This window comes from Rutilus rutilus, assembly GCF_951802725.1.
Source record: "Rutilus rutilus genome assembly, chromosome: 24".
NCBI lineage: Eukaryota > Metazoa > Chordata > Actinopteri > Cypriniformes > Leuciscidae > Rutilus > Rutilus rutilus.
The window spans coordinates 6,773,494-6,799,396 of record NC_140228.1 but is presented as its reverse complement, the minus strand read 5'-3'; the positions used below and the strand labels follow the sequence as shown (position 1 = coordinate 6,799,396).

At 38.9% G+C, this 25,903-nt stretch overlaps 1 protein-coding gene across 2 annotated transcripts in view; it reads right to left on the bottom strand.

The window, feature by feature from the left end:
* agap3 (ArfGAP with GTPase domain, ankyrin repeat and PH domain 3) overlaps nucleotides 1-25,903 on the bottom strand; it is a 168,129-nt gene that overhangs the window by 18,930 nt on the left and 123,296 nt on the right. For both annotated transcript variants that reach the window (XM_084399593.1, XM_084399592.1), the window contains exons 12-14: nucleotides 21,739-21,891; nucleotides 11,786-11,947; nucleotides 61-215 (exon numbers count right to left, since the gene is read on the bottom strand). In XM_084399593.1, the coding sequence (XP_084255719.1) occupies nucleotides 61-215; nucleotides 11,786-11,947; nucleotides 21,739-21,891 (470 nt within the window). The remainder of the gene's footprint in view (nucleotides 1-60; nucleotides 216-11,785; nucleotides 11,948-21,738; nucleotides 21,892-25,903) is intronic.

Sequence of the window (25,903 nt, the reverse complement as noted above, 5' to 3'; positions counted from 1 at the left end):
GTGCATAAAACAATATTAACCTATTTCCATGGTACCAACATTTACATAATGCCATCTTACCTTGTTCTTGCTGCTCTCACAGCACTGCAGACTGGCAAATATCTGGCTCTCGATGGCCTGCACCCAGAGTTCTCGTTCCTCAAACGTGGAAGCCTCAAAGTGCCACATCTGACCCGTCAACGACACAATGATGAACTCAAAGGACTCTTCTTGCTCTGAAACACACCAAATGAGAGATGGGTTATACACAGCGATCGCTTCTGAAAACGACAAGAATGTCTGTGCAAATGATTTGTGGGTCCACAATGAAAGCAAAAATGTTATTAAACATGGCACAACTTCATTACACAATTATCTGAAGATATTTGATGTTTGATATATAATTATTAACACTTCAAGACTTTATTTAACTCATTTAAGACTGTGCTTGCGAGGATACTCGACTTTTGGCGTTCTCTTTTGTGTCTTATTGTGCTTAAATGATTTATAAGCATTTTCATGAATAAGAGCCTGGTTATATGATGCAATGCTAAACTATATGAAATATTTATAAAATTATATATATATATATATATATATATATATATATATATATATATATATATATATATATATATATATATATATATATATTTATTAATTGAAAATAAAAAGTAAATATATCTTAATAAAAATAAATAAATAATTCAAATTAAACAAAACATTAAACTTTTAATTGTAGATAAAATTAAATAAAAACACAAGGATATACTGTCTATGCCATAATTTCCAAGTTAGAGATCATCTTCACTGAAGGCTGCAAACACAAACATTTAAATGGCCAACATCCAAGGTGCATTATGGGTATCTGCGATTAGTGTCAGTTGCTGTTGTTCATCAGCATCGTAAAATCCAAGTGATTAAAAAGGTAAATACATCTATTAGAGTACTTATCTCATTACCAGTGAAGACTCATTATTATTGCAGCTGCCTAAATAGAATATAATGTGGGTTAATCATTCTGGTCACAGTAATTTCCACATCGCAAAAGCACACGCGAGGTACTGCAATGTTTCCTCCGGAGCTCAAATGAGGGGCGAGAGGTGAAAAACAGACCATCATTTCTGCAATTTGCTCAACATTCATTTCAAAACCATGATTACTCTGATGTGTACGTGACGATGATTACACACGCGAGTATTGCGGCCGATGAAGCTGCATGAGGCGAAAAGAAGTTCACGGACTCAATCACTGCAGTAGTTTTGCAGAATAAAGGCCGTTTATTAGCATTAAAATGCACAAAATAACACCATTTATTGACGCCCACCGTCAATGATCATTAACACATTATTGAGGTCTCATTTTTAGAGAAATTATCATGAAGTATCAAGGTCATGTGCCAACCCTGTTAATTTTTTTCTTTCTTTGTTAATTTAAATCTTTCCACACTGTGATATATATATATAAAACAGGGCTAGCTATAATAATGTAAGCTGAAAATTCAATGTTTTTATCCATGTTTGAACAAGTATTCTATATATTTATTTTATTATTATTATTATTATGCATTTAATGTCTATTTTTGATGGTCCAATGAATTACATAATTTATAAATGAAAGCAACTTTTTTTTTTTTTACTTAACGGACATAAACCAAAAGTCACAAATTATTGTTAAACGGTACATTGAGGCATGTCCCGCTCGGTATCTAATATATCTACCATAAACAAAACAGCAAAATGTCTACCAGATGACACACTTCTACCATCATACGCCCAGCCTTCCATAAAAACTATGCACACAACTTTAAATTCAAATGAAATGATGTTGAGTAAGGTTTTAAGGCAGCGGTTTATCTTGAATGTGAAGCATATAGATCTCCGTCTACTCTCACCTCCAATCAATAATCTCCATATGATGACTTGAACCGATCCGCTCAACACATGCGTATCATTGTAAAAGACTCCCGTTCACTTCAGCAGAGAACTTGGCCTCAAGCGAATGGCAACAATCCAATTAGTTTGACACCCTCCTCAATTACCCGATTTATTCACGGGACTTGACTCCAGGTCAGGGATCAATACAGAGCCAGCAGCTTTGTGTCTAAATCAAGGACTAAAGGGTGAAGGTCCGTCGCCCCAGTTGATCTCTCTTCTTTGTTTACATTTCATGCTTCTTTTTGCTGGAAATGAACCACAAGCGTAAGCCTGGATACACAATGTGGATAAATATGTCGAACAAAGGTGGCTAGAATTCATTTAGGAGGTTTCCTACACTCCTAGAAGAAAGGTTTTATAAAGAACATTAAAGGGGTCTGTCAGGCGCTTCATACATAGAACCTATAGGGGTTCCCATAATGGATAATTTTATAGATTTATTTGTAATTAATTCTTTTATTTCTCCTTATACAAAACCTTTTCGGCATAAAGTGTTCTTTATAATTGAGTCAAGAACCCTATAAGGGAACATATTTCATTTTTGGCACAAATTAAAACACTCAAAACTTCTGTTTTTACTAACGAACAAATTGTGCAAACATCATATTTGAATGCTATCGTTTCATAATTTAGTATCACAGAAGGGAATGTATTGTATTTGGATAACATTCTGGCTGTTGTGATATAGTTTCTCTCCTGTCTGCTATTATGAACAGAAAAACAATTATCTTGCATTCCACTGTCAAATGATTATACACCTCTGCATCCGAACACAAACAATTACTCTGTTGGCTGGCCATCTGATAAATTAGCCATTACAACAGGTAATTTCAATGTGGAATTATAATAAAGAAGAAGAAAAAAAAAATCTGTTTCTGATGTTTGAAACCACAGAAAATAAAAGCAAAGGCAAATTATTTTTGTGCTTTAGTTGTTAAGCAGTAGAGATGCGCGGTTGGCGGTTACAGCCGCGGACTCTGCGGATAAACCGCGGATCGGGCGGATGACGTGACGAAAAATAATGTTTTTATTAAATTCGGGCGGGTGGCGGGCGGTTGAACCAATCAAATGAAAAATATATGTATACACCAATCAGCGGATGGCGGGCGGGTGCAGGTTTGAAAATTGGTCAAAAACGTTGGTGCGGATGGATGGCGGACGGATGATGAGTTTTGTGAAGCGGTTGCGGATGCAATAATAGCCCATCCGCGCACCTCTATTAAGCAGCACACAAAATTACAGTAATTGTTACTATTTCTTTAATAAAAAAGGAGTGTGAAAGTTTATTTCTTGAGTTCTGAGATACTGTCTGGGATTCAAAATCTACACTGTAAAAAAAAAAAAAAAAAAAAAAAAAGTTTCTGCCTAAAAGTACAATCAACTTGGATGTTTAAGTCATTTAAATTACATTAAACTAAATTAGTTGAATCTTGTATAACATGAAAAAAAGTTTCTCGTGCTTAAAGTGCTTAACTTATTTTGATGAGTTGAAGCAATGTAAAAACATTTGTTGCCTTAACTTGCATAGCATTTAAACTCAAAATGTTCAGTCAAAAGGAAAATCACCTGACAATTTCACTTCTCAGAAAATGACCTGTTGATGTCAAATGAATTGAATGAATTGTTGTATGTCAAGATCAATAATTCCTATTTTTGAACTAATCAAAATGTTAGCTTCAAATACAACTGCCATCAAATGCACAATTCTTTAGGTTACAGATTATTGATGTTTTACTCAAAGCAATTAAAAGCACAAAAGTCAATAAATTATTAACTCAAACTAGCAAACTAGATATTTTATACTACCAAATCTAGTTTGCATGTTTGACTGAATTGACAGAATTAGGTACACCTGTTCAATTTGATTGTTAACACAAATATCAAATCAGCCAATCACACGGAAGCATGTAGACATGGTCAAGACGATCTACTGAAGTTCAAGCGGAGCATCAGAATGATGAAGAAATGTGATTTAAGTGACTTTGAACGTGGCATGGTTGTTGGTGCCAGACGGGCTGGTCTGAGTATTTCAGAAACTACTGATCTATCGGGGTTTTCACACACAACCATCTCTAGTGTTTAAAGAGAATGTTCAAAAAAAGAGAAAATATCCGGTGAGCAGTGCGTGAAAATGCCTTGTTGATGCCGGAGGTCAGAGGTGAATGGCCAGACTGGTTCAGCTGATAGAAAGGCAATAGTAACTCAAATAGCCACAACAGAGGTCTGCAGAAGAGCATCTCTGAACACACAACACAACACTTCAAACCTTGGAGCAGAAGAGCATCTCTGAACACACAACACTTCAAACCTTGGAGCAGAAGAGCATCTCTGAACACACAACACTTCAAACCTTGGAGCAGAAGAGCATCTCTGAACACACAACACATCAAACCTTGGAGCAGAAGAGCATCTCTGAACACACAACACTTCAAACCTTGGAGCAGAAGAGCATCTCCGAACACACAACACATCAAACCTTGGAGCAGAAGAGCATCTCCGAACACACAACACATCAAACCTTGGAGCAGAAGAGCATCTCCGAACACACAACACTTCAAACCTTGGAGCAGAAGAGCATCTCTGAACACACAACACATCAAACCTTGAAGCAGAAGAGCATCTCTGAACACACAACACATCAAACCTTGAAGCAGAAGAGCATCTCTGAACACACAACACTTCAAACCTTGGAGCAGAAGAGCATCTCTGAACACACAACACATCAAACCTTGAAGCAGAAGAGCATCTCTGAACACACAACACTTCAAACCTTGGAGCAGAAGAGCATCTCTGAACACACAACACATCAAACCTTGAAGCAGAAGAGCATCTCTGAACACACAACACTTCAAACCTTGGAGCAGAAGAGCATCTCTGAACACACAACACATCAAACCTTGAAGCAGAAGAGCATCTCTGAACACACAACACTTCAAACCTTGGAGCAGAAGAGCATCTCTGAACACACAACACATCAAACCTTGGAGCAGAAGAGCATCTCCGAACACACAACACTTCAAACCTTGGAGCAGAAGAGCATCTCTGAACACACAACACTTCAAACCTTGGAGCAGAAGAGCATCTCTGAACACACAACACTTCAAACCTTGGAGCAGAAGAGCATCTCCGAACACACAACACTTCAAACCTTGAAGCAGAAGAGCATCTCTGAACACACAACACATCAAACCTTGGAGCAGAAGAGCATCTCCGAACACACAACACTTCAAACCTTGGAGCAGAAGAGCATCTCCGAACACACAACACTTCAAACCTTGAAGCAGAAGAGCATCTCTGAACAACACAACACTTCAAACCTTGGAGCAGAAGAGCATCTCTGAACACACAACACTTCAAACCTTGGAGAAGAAGAGCATCTCTGAACACACAACACATCAAACCTTGGAGAAGAAGAGCATCTCTGAACACACAACACTTCAAACCTTGGAGCAGAAGAGCATCTCTGAACACACAACACTTCAAACCTTGGAGAAGAAGAGCATCTCTGAACACACAACACATCAAACCTTGGAGAAGAAGAGCATCTCTGAACACACAACACTTCAAATTCTCTTTATAGAGATATTCAGAGCTAGATATTCAGATGGTCTGGTCAAGCATGGATCCGTCTGGCCTCGTATCCACAGTTCAGGCTGCTGGTGGTGTAATGATGTGAAGGATATTTTCTTGGCACACTTTGAGCCTTTAGTACCAATTGAGCATCGTTTAAACGCCACAGTCTGCCTGAGCATTGTTGCTGACCGTGTCCATCTCTTTATGACCACAGCGTACACATCTTCTGATGCCTATCTTCTGATGGATAACCTGGCATGCCACAAAGCTCACATCATCTCAAACTGGTTTCTTGATCATGACAGTGAGTTCACTAAACTCAAACGACCTCTACAGTCACAGATCTCACTCAATAGAGCAGCTCTGAGATGTGGTGGAACGAGAGATTTCATCATGGATGCTCAGCCGACAAATCTTCAGCATCATCATGTCAGTATGGACCAAAATCTCTGATGAATGTTTCCTGCACCCTGTGGAATCTTTGCCATGAAGAATAAAGGTAGTTCTGAAGGCAAAAGAGGGTCCAACCTGGTACTTCTTTCATTTAAATTTGATTAAATATAAACTATTTAAAAGCATCTTCATGATGCTGGTTGAGTGAATCTCCAGAATGAGCAGAGCTAGATTCTAGACAGAAGGAGAAGCTCAAATATAAGATCATTTTAATATTTGTTGGTTGTTCCCATACTTTCACATGTGTTATTTCACAGTATTGATGACTTGACTTTAATTCAAAAATCAGAAAAATAGTCATAGTAAAGCATTTGTATGTGTGTCCCAAACGTATGACTGGTAGTGTAGGTCCAAGAGAATAAAAGTGAAAATGCGCGTAACTAAAAAATTACGAACAGACTCTGAGGTCTCTTGATGTAAAATGTGCAATAACACAAGCTCCCAATCAGCCACTGGTGTTCAGAAACTAGCAGTAATGAGACGGAGCCGAGCAGGTTCTGCCTGACTACATCCAGTTAAAATCCAATCTGAGGGACTGGAGGCAAAGAGGGCAGAAACAACTTACCTTAATTAATACGCTACAATAAAAGAAAGATAACAACATCTAAAACCACAGTCTTTCTCTCCTCCTCTTCTCCTGGCCCTTGCAATCATTCATTCATGTTTCTATTCTTTCTGCATTTACAGAATGTTCAAAGGTTTGGAGTTGATAAGATTTTTTATTGGCTCAACAAGGCTGCATTTATATGATAAAAAATACAGTAAAAACTGAAATATTATCAAATATTATTACGATTTAAAATAACTGTTTTCTATTTGAAAACGTTGTAAAACGTAATTTATTCCTGTAATGCAAAGCTGCATTTTCAGCATCATTACTCCAGTCTTCAGTGTCACATGATCCTTCAGAAATCATTCTAATATGATGATTTGATGCTCCAGAAACATTTATTATTATTATCAATTTTAAAAACAGTTGTGATGCTTCAAATTTTTGTGTAAACCATTTATTTGAATTAGAAATCATCTTTAACATTTTAAACGTCTTTACTGTCAATCTACTAGTGATTTAATAGTACGCTTAGAGTTATGCAAATTAAGTCGGGCGGGACATGATCTCATCCATCAGGATCTGATCAGATTGGAGGGGTAAAACATGTTAGGTTTTGATGCGATTGATTTTTCCAAGCAGAAATGCAGAAAACATTTTTTCTTGTTTTTTAAGTAATGTGTACTGTAAATCATGCACAATAAGACCAGTAACACTTACTGGGACACTAAGTCGATTTTGGCCTTTAAGTTGAGATCCAAAAAAAAAAGAAAAGAAAAAAAAGAAGCAAATTAGCACAGAGAGAGAGAGAGAGAAAGAAGGAGAGGAAAAACAAAGTCACAACATTTACTCAAGTGCATCGTGTCTAATCGAGGCAGATGCTTCTACTCCAAACGCCCTCTGGGTCACACGCCTGCTCCGGTACCACATCTGGACCTGCCAGTGTGACCCGATTGCTATTCTGTCAGAGCACTCCGCCACGCGACCACAAATCCATCAAATCAGCGCCGGCACAAAGCCGCGAGGGGTTTAAGTCAAGGTGTGTGCGCGTGTGTGTGTTGCTTTAAAAACTCCGAAACCTTGAATCCAACACATGTGTGCTAGTACACTAAACAGGACTGGGCCTATAGAGATGCTAGCTGGTGTGTAAGAATTAACGGGCAGCTGGGAGGAACCAGACCAGCCTGTGCCATCTGTAAATGTCAGCAGTGGCGTTTGCTCATTTTACACATCATTAAAGGCAATATTCCTAACCTGTATTAGAGCAATCAGCACGCGCCCATTACTGACACGGGCCTGGGGGGATACGGGCCAAACACTGAGGAGGCGAGAAAGCATTCAGCGTCTCCATCAGACACACACACACACAGTGTAAACAAAAACACCCCCTATGTACACACACACTTCAAACAATGAACTGAAGGTAAATGCAGACAGAAACACTCCAACAATGACCTGATGCGCATGAATGTACAAATATATTTGTGCAATCACATTTTATCTTCTTTAAAAGGTATAACAGAGACACAGGGGTACGAGGAACCTCCAGCACCCGTCTAAAAACACATGACGCTTCATCCGCTGCTGGCTGTCTGCAAACTGGGCACGTGTATTTATCAGCCTGCAGGATCAAAACTAGTAATGCCACATGCACAGCATTATATTAGTGTAAAACAGTTAAAACTATTGATCTTTGTATTTAGATTAAAGGTAAGGTGAGAAACTGATTCGGCCTTAATTAGCTGTAATCAGAAGTATTTTTTATGACCTTTATTGATTATTCATGTTTTGATTTTCAATAATCGATAAAATCGATAATAAAGTAGAAATTATATTTTATTTTCTGCCACAATAGTAACCAAATGATCATTAGACTATATATATATATATATATATATATATATACACACACTAAATAACAACAGTAATAGTTACTATTATTTTTATTATTAACAATAATATATTAGATTAAATCTTTCATATGCAATCTTAAAATAATTTTAAATAGATATATAAAAAACAAATACCGGTAATAATAATAATCATAACAACAATTACTATTATTTTTATCAATAATAATATATTATTAATAAAAAAATTGATTAAATATTTCATATTTTAAAATGTAATTGTTATATATTTTTAAACAACTAGTAATAATAATAATAATAATAATAATAATAATAATAACATACTACTGTTATACTATACTAATAATAAATTAGATTTAATATTTACAATTTAAATAACTAATAACTATAATATATGTTAAGCTAAAGCTTATTTAAAAAGTTGAATTATTATTCAGAAAGTACACAATTTGTGATTCACATTTTAACATTGAACGCATTCAATACAATATAATTTTATGTTATATTTAATTGTATTTGCTATAAAAGAAAAAAGTTCTGCAATGACAATGCAACTCTTTGAAATAAATAGATCTGTAAAGAGTGCATGGAAGACTACAGGAAAATAGCCCAGATTAATCAAGATCAGACGAGCAGAGCAGATCTTTTTACTGTACACGAGTGAAGATAAAGGTGCCGTTGCAAAGAAAGGCATTAAAGCTCCTGTCAGTCGACTCAGTGGGAACCCTGGATCATCTTGTAAGCACCTGAGATGTTCATTATACCGCTGTACATCCAGCAGGAATGGAGGAGATGCTCCACTGAAGCTGTTCAAATGGAGAGTCTCTGTGTGCAGAGGAATTAAAGGCCTGTTTGCTGTTAGATTAAACTTACACTTGAACTCAAATTCAGGGTCTACACGGTTTAAATGGTCATGGCCTGCTTGAATCAAATGGATTCATTCAGAAGAATCAGTGAATCAGCACTGGAATGAACTGATTCACTATGAGCTTTCTCAATGCTCACAGCAAGCACACGTTTGCCCTCAACAATTCATTTAGTTGTCTAAGCGCGTCTTTAAAGGGATGGTTCGGAGTAAAATCAACCTAGGGTCCTTTGCACCATGACATGGAGCCAAACACCCCCCAGAAGCCTTTTTTCCCTTGGTCGAACATTATTAAAGTTAGAGCTTATTTCGAGATATCGGCTTAGTGCAGGCGCTAATGGATCCAAGGATGTATCTCGTAAATTACCCCACTAATAATGCCCAGAATGGTACCAAACTTCTACAGTAGTACAAATAGGTTCTGTACTCATAAAACGAGGCATCGGAAAGTTTGTAAGTACATCAGGAGTTTATTTAAATAACACTTGCCTGATGGCTAATGCTACCGCTAACCCGGACGTCGACGTCACTTCAGTGGTTTGGGAAAAGCACGTAAAAGTCCTGGCAGAAAGCGATGCATAAGGATGTAGTGTAACGACGAATTATTATTTTTTCCGAAGTGTCGACAACTTAGTGTTAACTAATAATTGTTATAAACTGGTACTACCAACAAAATATTAGTGCATTCCTGGAACTGGGCATTGTTACACTACATCCTTATGCATCGCTTTCTGTCTGGACTTTTACGTGCTTTTCCCAAACCACTGAAGTGACGTCGACGTCCGGGTTAGCGTTAGCATTAGCCATCAGGCAAGTGTTATTTTAAATAAACTCCTGATGTACTTACAAACTTTCCAATGCCTCGTTTTATGAGTACAGAACCTATTTGTACTACTGTAGAAGTTTGGTACCATTCTGGGCATTATTAGTGGGGTAATTTACGAGATACATCCTTGGATCCATTAGCGCCTGCACTAAGCCGATATCTCGAAATAAGCTCTAACTTTAAAAATGTTCAACCAAGGGAAATAAGGCTTCTGGGGGGTGGTGTTTGGCTCCATGTCATGGTGCAAAAAACCCTAGGTTGATTTTACTCCGAACCATCCCTTTAATCGTGGATGATAAGTAAAACCATCAACTGCCTAAGACTATTCGTAAATCAGAGCTGTAAATATCTTCCAGACTTCCCAGAGACGTTCGCTCATGAAGCAAAGAACAAAAAAAGTTGCCTCACCTTCTTAGAGAGCGACAGCACATTTGATTTATGATGCTTCACAACAGCTAAAATTCGATTTCTGCCAGCATTCGGCGCTTTTGATTGCCCCGTAAATGAGATAAACTGATAGCAATTTATTCAAGGATCCAAGCTCCCCCTACACCCCTCCTACTCCTCTGCCTTCAGTAGATACTACTTGCTCCATATGAGTGATTCTCGTACTTAAGCAATATGTCTGTATTCTGCATGCACTCACTAGAACAGACAAGCGCACACTAATAGAACCTTTCAGACTGTAGAGAGGCGAAGACGACGATGTTCATGATGGAAGTTCTCACCAAATTCTGTCCGCACACACAATCCGCCTCTGTTATTCTGCCAGATGACCAAGTAAAGCTTAAGCAAATCAAAGGTTAGACCTCATATTCTTGAGGAACTGTCAATTATACCACACGTAATGAGACAGAACGAACGCTAAGAACGTCTTTAACTCGTTCCTTATCAGTGCTGGGATGGGAAACGACCACGTCTGTGATCCCTTGAGCTTGTAATGTCGTTCATACACATTTAAAACCAATAAAATAGTCACAATAGTGAAGCTGGATCATTTGAGGCTATTCTAGCTCATGAAAAAACACAATTAAACTTGATTCTGGTAACGTTTAGGATAAGCTAAATAGCTTCTGTCTGAAAAGAAGGGAAAAAACTATAAAAATGGATAAAAAAAGCCAGTTTAAATGCTAATCCCTCTTAAATGTCTTTATACCATCTACAGATATTTATTTATATTTTAAGTGCCTGATCATGGTCTTTGTGTGATGTCAAAGTCGCACATTGGCTGTATGTGTATTATTAAAATGATTTTCCCCAAAAAACAAACAAATTTATTAGGAAGCACCAGTGACATAGTCATTGATGGACAGCGTCCATCTAGTTGATGGATTTTGCCTATTGGCAACAGAATAGCCTGAGGGATGTGCTTTTGTTTCCTCAATAACAACCAATTAGGAGACTGTATTTGTCATTGGGACGGGCAATAAAACCTAAGTGGCACCGTGTTCATGACACATCATCTTTGCTGCACATGGCACAGAACAATGGATCAAATCGAAGTGTTTTCTAATTCAGAAATGGATTAAATTACTTTATTAGCCACAGGCCAACTGGACTTTTTTTTTATTTGATAGCATTTTCTCACTAAAACAAACCTACACCTGCTAAAACTGCTACTGAGGCCTGCCAATCTACTGCTGTTTATGTTGTTTTGTGAACCAATGGGACAGTGAGAAATGGTACATGGTCATTTTTTCTTACAAATAACACAGTTTTGCGTCCCTTTACCTTCATTTCCTGCAGAAAGCCCGTCTGGTTTGGTGATGCCCGTGCTCTTTTTCCGCCTGTGTTTCTTGCGGTTGGCATGAGGTGACGGCGGAGGCTCAAGTTTGGGACTGGTGGCGCTGCTCATGCCAGGGGTGGAGCTGAGAGGATCTGTCATCCCATTGGCTGGAGGAAGGAAAACAGACATAAAGTTCAGTCAACAGAGTCTCTTACCTGAACGAATAATAAGTAATAAGTATTAATATGTTATTATTTTTATTTTTGTATATATATAGGGCTTGACATTAACTTTTTTGCTCTCCAGCCACTGTGGCTAGTGGTTTTCCAAAGTTACTAGCCACTCAGCATTTTCACTGGCCCCAATTTTGACATCGATACCATAAGGAAAAACTGCCATATAGATGTTTTTTATATTGTCTCATCATTTGGAAGCCGGTATATTAGGCTGCTGTCACTTTAAGACTTGACGCACGGATCCATTATACTGTTTTATATAGCCAATATATATAAAATTATGCTTAATACAATTGAAAAATGCAAAGTGTAAAATGTATGTAAATGTAAATCAAAAGTGGCTAGTAGGAGTGACTGAGTTACACACGCCACCGCTGAAATTCTCGTTAATGTCAAGCTTTGTATAAAATATAAAAATATAAATATAATGTAAATATTTTAAAAAAACTAACAAAAACAATGTATTAGTATTTGCATAACAATAAATTATATATATATATATATATATATATATATATATATATATATAAAATTCAATATTGTAATGTTTATATTAATAAACTACTACTAATAATAATAAAAAAAACATGTATTAATATTTGTATAAAAATATATAATAATTAGTGCTGTCAAATTGATTAATCATGATTTATCACATCTAACATAAACGTTTGTAAATATATAATATATGTGTGTATCTATTTATTTATCTTTCTATCTATCCATCTATCTGTCTGTATATGTTTTATAATTTAATAATATATACACATTAACTGTTTTATTATATATTCAATATTTTAATGTATATATTATTAAAATGACAATAATAAAAACATATGTAAGTAATATTCAATAAAAAAATAAAGTAATAATTGTTTTGCATTATATTATATTGTGTGTACATATACATAAAATCAAGAAAGACATTAATACAAAACAATAATAAAAAACAAAAAGTTCTGGCTTTCTAGCGAAACACAAAATTGATCAAAATCCTCAACAGATTACAGATTTTTCATTAATTTCGGACCCTTTACAGGACAAGTGAAGATCCACAACCCCTGAGAACAACAAGAGATGAACCACACCACACCGTTTCACCTCTATTAGCTTGACGAGAAGGGGACGTGCGCGTGAGTAACAAATGATGATTTGGTCTTGCCCGAGGAGCGCCGCTGTAATGGGAGAGGCCACACGAGCATCCAAGCACACGAGAGGTTGGGTTCGGGTGTAAGGTGATTTTATATAAGTGATATTAACCTGCCGCTCCACGCCAGTGTGTTTCTGTGACGGGGCGACGCGGTAAGAACAGGGGGTTGTCAGTGGGGAAGCCACGGCCATCTTTCTGAGCTTCATGACACTTCCACATCATTTTTGGGCGCCCTCGGGACACTATTACCCACAACCCCCCGACCAGCCCAGGGGCAGAAGGGCCCGGCAAAGTGGACCCCATATTGTTAGTGGCCCTCAGAAACACACTCGCACACACAGTGTGTCAGATGTGGGCAGCCTCCTCCATTGTCTTGGCATCAAAAGCTCATTGTAGTGTTGCAAACTCCATTCATCTCCACAGGCCTGGGGTGTATAAGAGTGTGTGCGTGTGTAAATGTGTGTGTGCGCGCGCGCGACAACGGTCGGGTCTGGGAGTGTATGAAACCCGCGGAGCCAAATAACGCATATTCTAATGGCACTGACAACCATTAGCCTGTGTAGAACATTAGGCGTAATTTGGGGGTTTACCTTGAGGGATCTGGAGGCTAGCGTGCTCTTTAAAGAGAGAGAGAGAGATGGAGGCGCGCAGGGGGTACAGGAGGATAAACTACAGACACCCAATCCGCCGCAGGCACAGATGAGTTTAGCGTGTAGCTAATGCTATCTTTAACAGTTCAGTTTCCCTCCTGCATTTCTGTGCGGCGGCAGTTTCATCTGGTAAACCGATGCAATTTGTTGTTTTATTGATAAGACGCGGTTAATAATTATGATTGAGGTGTTTAATAAGAACAGCTTGATAATGAATAAATGATGAAGCGGAGGATTACTCAAATGCACTGTGGGATTTGAGCTTAATTACACATGGCAAGAGACAAATTAGAGGGTTTAACAATTAGCCCCGTTACACAATTACGATAATTCTCAATCAATATTGTTGCTTTATCTTTATCAAAGATACGCAAGAAAGATTCGTCCTAATGATAATGTCACTGCGGTATGTAAATGCATAAATGGGTTTGTAGATGACGCATGAGATGTCCATGAGCTTTTTTAAAATCAATGTCAGGATTATAGGATCAAATGAATACATTAATTCATAAGGGAAAGTGTAGCTAGGACCTTTCCTTTTCACCATAATAATCACCTTTTGCTTTAACTAGTTAATTATAAGTGATACTGTGGTGTGACAAATGAATTTTAAGCAGAGACACACACACACACATGAATATATTCACACATGTGAACACACTGATAGATATATATATATATATATATGCACTTGGGTATTATACTACAATGTATATTGTTTAATTGGTCAATTATAACAAGATTTCTATCAGTCATATAAACATAAAAAATCATCAATGGTAGAACTTCCACTTCTTAGCCCAAGATCACTATGTTTACCATGAGTGCCGTTTAGGCACTACAAAGCAGATAAAGTGATATAAGCTCGCTGGAAACACGGCAGGTTGGCAGTTGATGCTTCATCACTGACTCTGTGTTCACCATTGATATTCATGACTTTAAAAGTCTGCTCGCCCTCCCTCGTGCTGAATGGCGGAGCGGCGCTCCCAGCTGCCACACACGTTGTGGCAGGGACGCGAACGTCTGTTTCAATTTCTACACTCCTCTTCCCAACAGCCCCCCTGGGACCAATCATTAGCTACAGCAGACAGCTGGGGGTAGAGGGCTTCTTGAGAATACTGTTCACACACGTACACACATGCAGAAGCTCTCGCACATACACACACACACAGAATAGTGGCCATCAGCGGCTGTGACAGCAGTGGCATTGTGTGTGTAGGTGGAGGTTAACAGTCAAGGGCTGCCCTTGTCCCTCACACCAGACCTCAGATGAATCATCTGAACGTCTGTTTACAGAGTCGTCGCTAATCAAAAAAACGGCACGTTACGCCGATGACAATACCAAGGTACACGGCTACAAACGCAATGGTACTTTGGAACTGGAGAAAACTGATTAATATGCTATCCCGATATCCTATATACATACATACACACATTTATTTCAAATCTAATCTAAAACAACTTCTAATATATAAGATAGCTGGTAATATCCTTGAAAATAATAAACATTTATTTTCTTTAAACATGATTAAATTGGTAAAAATGCAATCTGTAAATTTAGACTGTTCAATTGGTCAATTTGAACAATAATGACCTGCAATTGTCATAACAATAGCAGACTAGCTCTGAATGGTTGAAAAAAAATCTCCCTTTTTCCAGAAAACATGTATAAAATAATCTAAATATATAGATTTTTGGTGCAATGTTTTTTAATGCCTCATGGGAACCGCTTAACATTGCAGCGCTACGAATGTAACTTTGCTAAATACTTTGTGAGAAAATAAGAAACTCTTCTTAATGGGTATTTTGTCTTTTTTTCCAGTAAAAATATCTAAAAATCCTTATAAGATACATTAAGTTATAAGATATCAAAGACTGTATCTTGAATATAAGTGTATTTTTCTTAACACACTGGCAATCATCAGTAATTTTTCTCCGTTTTTTTTCTCATTGGGTTTCCTGAAGAGATAACATGCGCTTACATGATGAGAAGAAACCTAAACACTGTATAACCTTACAAATATTCAGCTCTGACACATCGGTTTGATTCTGTAAACCTAGTTTGTGTTGCACGATCACCAAAAAGCAAAGTACGGTCTGATTTAGATTGTCTGTTGCTGGTTTGAATGGCACGCGCACATTCATTTAGTGAAGTTTAAGAGACTCTCTTATGGTAAAGACAAACAGTTTTGCATAATGGAAATGCGTGCCTTGAATTCATTCAGTCGTGTTCGACAATCACAAAACGACCACTAAGCTTTTGCCATGAAATCATTCAGCTTGCATGATACATTTATTTGTAGAAATTATTTATGTTATATAGAAAACTGAATAGGGATAATAGTCTGGAAATTTTCTTTTTTCAAAACTTCTCCAGACCAGAAGCTTATTCTTTTCAAACTGTGTAGGAACGCTGATTTTAACTGGAAATCAAGTAATTTTTGCGAAAGCAGAGTCTAAGGTGAGGTAAATTGACGTATGCAAGGGATCAGAATCCATTTACAGCCTAACCTGAGCTTAGCTGTAAGCACTCTTCAGGTAGCAGTAGGAATAAAGGTGGTCAGCTAACCTGCGATTAGCGACCGTTAGCGTCCCCGCGGGAAACGACATTTTACAGTACGGTTCTGGAGACGACGTGCTGTGGGTGAGCACGGAAAGATTGGAGGGTGTGAACAAAGAACATTAACTCATTTCTTAATAGCTCTCAATTTTTTCTTCCAGACGTACGTGAGGAGAAACTTCTAATTCTCCCAGTAGCTAATTCGAGAGCTAGCGGGTACGGACGGTAATTTTGCGACAAAGCCGACAACGCCCCCCCTCCCTCCACTCCTACCCCTTGACACAGCAGCCGAGTGAGCAACCCCCGTCCGTAATCAATGGCAATGGCTGCAATTAATGATGAAAAAAGTGTGCAGAACACAATCACTACTTCCTTCTTATTATTGTCAATTAGAGAGCGCTAATCAAGGCATGGGCAGGCACACGCCGCTGCTCTCTCCAAACGAAATGTCAAACTTCATTACAGCCAAGAGCGGGGAATCAAACTCCCTGCGCTCGCAGCCTCCTCGAGCTCCGCAGGGGAGAAGTCTTCTCCGCCCCTTAACGACGGCAGATTCCAGATTAGCGCCAAACCGCTAGACTACCTCAGCTGCTGCACGCTAATCTACAGACTAACTGAAAGTAGCCTAAGTGCAGATCATCACACGTAACACTTTTGTGCTAGTATGAGGATTCTATGCATGAAATGATCAAAGGAGTAAGAAAACCCTAGAAACTGCATAGCTACTTGCTAGCAACCAATCAGAAAAAAGTGGAAATAAGGACTATATCTATAATAGAGTAAGAAAATCACCAAGCAAACACCCAGAGCACCCTAGTAACTGATTAAAACACCCAAGAAAGCTAATAATCAATTAGAACAAATGTGAAAATTAAGATTATGTGCAACAGACAAAAACAATGCCCTCGCAACCAACCAGAACATCCTAGCAACTGCAAAACAAGATGTTATGAACCAGAACAAATGCAGAAATGAGGATTCTGTGCATTCAATGATCTAGGAGTTAGACAACTACCTAACACCCACCCAGAACACCCTAGTAACCACCCAGAACACCCTAGTAACTGCATAGCAACATGCTACCAACCAAATCAGAACAAATGTGGAAATTATGATTCTATGCATCCTGTACAATGATCAATGGAGTAATACAACTACCTAACAACCACCCAGAACACCCAAGCCACGCCCTAGCAGCCACACAAAACATCCTAGCAACGCCCCAGCAACCACCCAGAAAACCCTAGAAACGACATAACAAAATGCTAACAACCAATCAGAACAATTGTGGGAAATGAAGATTTAATGCATATAGTGATCAACATAGTAAGAAAGCAACCACCCAGAACACTATAGGCTAGCAACGCCCTGGCAACCACCCAGAAAACCCTAACAACAGCATAGTAACATTCTAACAATCAATCAGAATTGTGGAAATTAAGATTTTATGTTCACAATGATCAACAGAGTAAGAAGGCAACCACCCAGAAAGCCCTAGCAACGCCCTGGCAACCACCCATAACATCATAGCAACGCCCTGACAACCACCCGGAACACCCTAGCAACCACAGAGAAAACTCTAACAACTGCAATGCATAGAATGCATGGAAATGAAGATTATCTGCACACAATGATCAACAGAGTAAGAAGGCAACCACCCAGAAAGCCCTAGCAACGCCCTGGCAACCACCCATAACATCATAGCAACGCCCTGACAACCACCCGGAACACCCTAGCAACCACAGAGAAAACTCTAACAACTGCAATGCATAGAATGCATGGAAATGAAGATTATCTGCACACAATGATCAACAGAGTAAGAAGGCAACCACCCAGAAAGCCCTAGCAACCACCCATAACATCATAACAACGCCATGACAACCACCCGGAACACCCTTGCAACCACCCAGAAAACTCTAACAACTGCAATGCATAGTAACATTCTAACAACCAATCAGAACAATTGTGGAAATGAAGATTATATGCACACAATGATCAACAGAGTAAGAAAGCAACCACCCAGAACACCCTAGAATGTTTTCCATGAAACCCTAGAACCCTTCCATGCCCTGGAAACCACATAGAACATCCCCCATCTACTGCATTTTCTGAAAATATAAAAATCTAGCTCCTTTATAAAACTGTACAAAACAAAACACTTAGCAAAGTACACTAGATAACTAAGACATGATTGAGATACACGGTGAGAATACAATTCCATAACACACACTCTTATCTTCTGAGGGATATCTAGCATGTACGGCACAAATATAACTAAGAGAAGAGGGAAGATTTAATCAAAAGAATCAGTATTCAGAGTCTGTAGCGATGTGTGGCGCAGCCTTATAAATGAGAACAACACTTACATCGTATGGAAATAGTTACAGGGTTGAGATGCATGTGATTGTTTGAGGATATTATCAATCTACCGATGCTCATCTCAACAGCCTTGATCTGTTGGTTGACCTCCAACCCTTGACAAGGATAATGGCATGATTAGGGCATGGTTAAGATCTATTTACCACCTAAACAGGCATCAAAGGTGAATTTGCGTAAAACATTCCTGATGACACGAGTACATGTCATTCCAAACTTTTTCTTTTTTTGTCTGGGACACAAAAGAAGAAAAAATGCCTGAGTGTTTTTTTCTTCCATACAATGAAAGTCAGTGAGGTCTTATAATGTTGAGGACACCAGTGTATGAATAAAAACAGTTGTTGAACCATTCTCATATATCTTCTTTTGTACAGTACAGTTCAAAAGTTTGGGGTCAGTAAGATTGTTTTTGATAGAAACTAATCATTTTATCGTGTAAGGATCAGTAAAAGACATTTATACTTACAAAAGATATAAATGCTGTTTTTTTTATACATTGTCAACATTGGTAATAATAAGAAATGTTTCTTGAGCAGCAAATCAGCATATTAGAATGATGCTGAAAATTCAGTTTTGATCACAGGAATAAATTACATTTTAACATGCAGTATATTAAAATAGAAAACAGTTATTTTAAAATTGTAATATTTCTATATTAAATCTTATTAAAAATGTATATCTCACTAGTAGGGATGCATAATATATCAGTAAAACAAATGTATGCAATAATAAAAAATAATAGCAACATTTGATTAGATTTCATTTAGGTAAATGTATTTGATCATAATTACATTTATTTTTCCATACTGCAAATTTTAATATTGTGATGCCTAACTTAAAGCATTTAAATGGATTTTTGTGTGTTTTATTTAACATGAAATTAATTATTATGATTTTTTTTTAAATATATTAAAATCACTAGTTTTGGTGCATCCCTACTCACTAGTGGACTAGTCAGCGGTTGGACAACTAGCATGCACATCCATCCCTACTTCAAATCAGTTCACATCAACTTAAGCATTCTGAAGAACGACGACAAAACAGCAAAGAAAAACAGCTAAAGAAAAACAAGTAGAAACCTTAGGCACAATAAATGTGGTTTGCTCTAGGTGTGCTCTTTCCGGAGATCTTTGATATAAAACTCTATTATCTCTATTATGACCTGTAAAGCTATAATGCTCTCAGTAAACGCAAGAACCGAGAGGCTGATGGGTAACAGGTCATAGAGAAAATGCATCCACCAAATCCTGATACAGCTAAATGTCTGAGTATGTGTGCTTGTGTGTGACAATAACTATTTTACACCAGGGCCTAATGAAGTGCTTTGCCTCACACACACACACACTACACACACACACACAACACACACGCATATGCAGCTCATTCCATGGCTACGGCCGTTTTGAGTAATTCTGCTTTAGGATGTGGAGCTGATGGGTGTAGACGGGGGGCCGATGGCGGAGCGGGGCTGAAATTGATTGTTCGACAAGCGGAGACGAGTAGAGAAGGGCGAGTGTCGCGCGGCGTCGTGTTCTGTCTGCGACACCACGGGGCCACACGGCGGGGCCTCCAGTTTGCTCGTAAAGAGCGCTCTTTAAACTAGCGGGGCCCCTGGGACCCTAACAGAAGGAGGGGGGGGAGGAGAGAAAGAGAGAGAGAGGGCGAGAGACAAAAACAGAGAGGGCGAGAGAGCGAGGGCGGAGGGGGGGGAGAAACAGAGCAGCCGCTAATGAGAACGACGAGTGCGCAAACATGCATGGAAATGACTGTTATTCTGTTGATGTGCATTTAAGTGCTTTTTTACTGCCAGCCGACAAAGAGAGGGAAATAACCAGTGATGAATGTTGTCCCCGTAAAGCATTCATTTTCCAACGCGGGAGGGGAAAAAAAGAAGTAGTGAAGACGGGGGGAAAAAATGTGCAGCGTTGTTACGCCCGGCAAATATATTATTTGACTTCACTCAAGTGCACTGACAGGATGAGGAGAGAGAGAGAGAGAGAGAGAGAGAGAGAGATTTGTGGTCACTGCTGCAGTGGGTGGCGGGACCAGTTACAATCAAAGCCACAATTACTGAATTATCCCTGATTAGCGATTGGCTTGTAATTCTTCAGTTACTGTTAGTACTATAGTAAAATCGTAATGGACTAATAACTGATTAGAAACCTTTAGAACCTCTGTCCCAATCAAAGAGTATTTACCAGATGAAACGGAAGTAGGGACAGATCTGAAAAGATTGTAGAAAAAGGAAAAAACGCAGGGCGAGACCACAGGTTGCTGATGGGACTTTGAGATGTGAGCGGTGCATTTAAAAGTGGAGGCAGATGAACGCACGCTTGCAGGGACGGGGTTTAAGCGGACTAAATGATTGGAGAAATCCTGCATACGTCACAAGAGAGAAGTCAGTAACTTGAAGGCCCAGTTATGACATTTTGATTTAAAAATGACAAGGGTAAAAAAAAATATGCATGAATAAATCGTCCACAAAAAAGTCTATAACATGCATTTAGAATGTTGACCATAATAACCAAAATAATATTTTCCTAACGAAATTTCACCACATGATCATAGTTTTAGGGAGAATTCCATCATTTCAACACAATTACTTTGGCTAATGCTGTAAAATCATGATAAACACAGGATCTTCTTCTTCTTAAAAAAAGGTTTTCAGAACCTTTTTGTCATTTTAATACTTTTGTGATGACAATGCCAGTCTAAATACTAAAGTATTAGGCTGATTACCATGGTATAACATGTTGGGCATACTAAAAACACGACGAGATGCAAGTCGTCGAGATTGATGCATTCACAGCATGTTTTTGTACTTATTTTGTACAACTGCAGCACAACCCCACAAACACTGGCCCTGAGCTTGAAGTATGATAAATATCAGAGCAATGGAAAAAGCAACTGAAAACTGGTCACATTTTAAGCTTATCAACAAGCCTGAAATGAAAAAGAGTAGGCGTTTCTGAGCTGCTCCTCTGACCTGCTGTGGTGTTGATAACCGCCTCGCTCCACTGTTCTGCACTGGACACAGAGAACGAGCGCTGGTGCATCCCCTCTTTCCCAGTCCCCAAAGCCACGCCGGCCACAGAGCCCCCGGACTGAAGGGAACTGCTGCTGTTCGAGTGAGGAGTGCCTGGCAAACGAGAAAGAGATTCGGTTAGAGAGACATTCAGATCACATTTCACAGTGCGTAGAGGTTACTTAGCACACAGATGCAGGTGAACCTCCACAGCATTATAGAGCCGTGACCTAGTGATGATTACTACTGTACGTGTGCTCATGCAGGCGACACAGCATCCATCCAACCTCTTCTCTGCATCTTTTTTGGTTTTCTGGCTAATATCCCTATCAATGAAGGCAAAAAACAATCCTGGAGCATGGTATTCCAATGCAGACAAGTATTCCTGTTACTATAGTAAAACCATGGTACTTTTTAGTCAATAAAACTCAATAAGCAAAACAGCTATTTTGCTTTAGATGAGATGAGAACCACAGTATCAACTTGTAGGTAGGACTAAAGAAGTTCCAGATTTTCCCTTTATCGTCAGCGCATCCGTCTCTTCGTAATACACGAGCAGTCGACGCCTCACCCCGTCTCCCTACTCTGCTCCCTCTGCGTTTCTGCCACTAATTAGCCCTTAATTAACAAGATACACTCGGAACGGTAATTAGCTCTCCCCCACTCTCCGCCTGACACATCCATCTCTCCCGGCGGTGCTGACGGCTCTCCCTGGCTTCAATCAGCGGATGCCCCGCGTTGGGCGCCAATTCGCCGGCCTGGCTGGGTCGCATGTGGTCCTCTCCTCCTGTTCTTGAAAAACAGGCTCCCTGCTTGATAGAGATGAGGGCTAATATTTAATTCTCTGCATTCGAGGCTCAAGGTCAGGTTTAGATGAATACCTATGTGATGAAATCTTTAGCCTGTTTCTTCTTTAAGATCCAACATTGTTTGCGCTGACGTCAATGCTAGTTCATTTTCAAATTGGTTTTAGTGCCTTTAGCCTAGTCTTACTAAAATGTTTAAAAAACAGCACATTACTAAAATTACATTTTGTAATGTGCCGTTTTATGATTTCTTTCCCCGCTTCAGTTGTTCCAGAGGCTTTAAAGAAACATCAATCTGTTGATATAATCTATGCTATGTAGCAGCTATGCTATGAAAAAAAAAAATCTGCTAACTTAAATGTGGCATCAGAACACAGGAATGATTTCTTAAGTGTTAATGTAAACCATATCACAAAAATAGAAATTAATTGAAAAGTTTTACCCACTTGCACGTCAACAAAACACCCGTTAACTGTTTAGCACAAACCCTGCGCGCTATTAACTCTAGCAAAAACTTAAAAAGCACACAGAAAACATTGATATTTTATTTACTAGGCTCTAATGCATTTCACAGTGGGACTAAACTTTTCTCTGTTGTTTTTCGCTTTATGCAATTTCGCCTTTTTCTTCGACACGTTTCCTTCGCTCCCCTCCCTCCTCAGCGCTGATTTGGAGCATGCTAATTTAGCAAGTACTCCACAGCGTGAGGTTGAAGCTCTATCGCTCTCTCCCTGCAAGAGACGCCCTTCCCCTATGGGGACCGCAAGATTAATATTCTCGCACCCAACAAGATAATTACTGATACTAATTAGACATGATTATGTGAATTTGATACACTTATTACTCTCGCTAATGGTTAGGACGCATTAGGCTAACAAGAGTCTGTTCTTCGCAGTTTACTTTAGCGCCTGAAAAAAAAAACGCCTTGACACAATCAGTTGTAATTCGTGAGTAATTGAAAGAATAGAGGGTTATTCTTATATTTGTCTGTTCGGAGACATGTAATCACCACAGTATTGTTGAAGAGAAGATTTTATTAATTCTGTCATAATATTGCCCTTGACTAGATCCCTCACCAATGAATTAAGACGCCGCTATTACTTGGATCAATGCTGTATGATATTGGCATCCTGCAGAAGTGGTAATTATTGTTTTAGAGCAAATTGCTTATGAACTATGTCTTCATAAACCTATTGGAGTATCAGTTAGGCTCCTTTAATGCTCATGAAAACCTGCGGCAATGTACTTAGACATGATATAAGCCACTAACTGATTATTCAACAACACTGTAGACTAATATATTATATTATAACTATAATATAACATTATAATTTTTTATATTAAACTGTAGTACAAATAGATGGCTACATACCAATGTTTGATTTGACTTCTAACATAAACCGGACAACAATTAAACGAATAAAAGTTAGCATCATTGCACAATCTAATCTGTAATCTGAAGGCTATTAGCCATTTAGTCAGAATTGCTGAAAAGCTATTCAGTTCTGATTGAAGGCGGACATGTCTCGAAATCGACTAAATAAAACAACAGTCCAATATTCTCTCGCTCCAAAACAACTCTTCAAAGACATGATGCCACACTGTTATTTATGATTTTATTTTGCTCTCTCTGTCTTGGCTGGTGCAAAAAAAAAAAAAAAAACCAAGACAAAATGAGCCCCTAACCATGCCTCATCTCCATCAAGAATTCAACAATCATCACTAATTGTCAAATTTGATGCTAATGATTGATGAATTAAACATGTCTCCATCAATTAGTCCCCAGAGAACAATTCTGCATAAAAAGGGGATAATGCAATTACAATGTGGAGAAAATCAGAGGAGAGTGCGGGGCAGAGACGGTACACAAGATCTCCTGCCACTTCACACACGAGCCGAGAGTGACACGATGTGCGGATGCGGAGTTAGAGGTGACCATGGTGGCACGCCTGGCGGGGGGCATAATCTCAAAAACACACAGTCGAGGCAAAAGTCTCTGGGACATTTTCAAAACTCTGTTTGTTTGCGTGATTGTGGCTTAATCAATGGTGTGGGTTTGGGGCAAGTGGGCAGCAAGATGGAAGGGGCATCCATCCATCCGTCTAACCATCCATCCAGTTATTTTTGCAGTTCTGTTTAGTGCCACTAGTGTAAAACGGCACTCTACACTTTTAAAAACAAACGTTTCACAGTCAAGAATCGTGATGATTATGTGCTTTGATTGTACTTTTGAGCAAGTGTGTACAAACGGTCAAATCATTATCGGATCACGTCTAGAAAAAACATCTAAATGTCCTTTGCACTTTTCTTGCCATCCGTACACGCTATTAGGCTAAGTATTAGGGTCCTGGTGAAGGGAGGCCTGAGGTTGTGGTGTTAAGTAGAGGCGATGGATTAGCAGGGGGTGGTGATGATTTCTCCTCATCTCTCCTCGTTTCTCTCGCCGAGCGCTGTCAGATGGCTGATGAGCCGTGGAGCGAGCCCTGACCCTCTGAGCCGCCGCTGCCATTATATACAAGTGCGGAGATAATGAAGCATCCATGCTAATGTCGAAGGGAGGGCGGGGGAGGGGTCAGGGTGGAGGGGGGTTCTGTTAGATCATCTGCTGTTCAGGTCAAAGTGAAACGGCACCGCGACGCCCTTACAAACTGAGAGTGGATTTCTGCGACTTGGAAAGACATACAGATCACATCGTGTTTCGTTTGCGTAAACTGCAATGATCTCGGTGCCGACATTTGAAACGTGGCAGGTCCGACGGAAATGCCGTGACGACCAATAAACCGATATTTTAGCCACAACTTCTCGCTTTTAGAGCGTATGACTCAAGCTCATCGTAAGCAGAAGCGGCGGCCATTCGATTTCAAGCGGTGTATTGGATAATAAGCATCTGAAACTGTTTTAGAAAGACTTGCGACGTGATACAAAACATCTTATTTCCTTCTCACATATAAAAGAGCATCCCAAATGATTGTGCCATTATTGAAAGAGGCTGTCATGAGACTAACGTATGCGGTAAAGTGTCATTAATGGAGACTCAGTCATAAAAGTGCTGGATGAGGACATTTATACACAAACACATCAACATTGCTCATTTAGGATTTACTTAAGGTTAGTGGTCGACTATGAATAGCTGGATGGGAGGGTGGCCCATATACACACACACACATATATATATTACATAATACAACTAAACAATAAATAAGATGGATTCTCACAGAACATTCCAAACTGTAGTGGCCAGGAGTTTTTCAATGGCCAAAGCAATTAAAATCTACTTAATTTTCGCATATAAGTAAATCTTAACGGTGTTTTAGTAACTA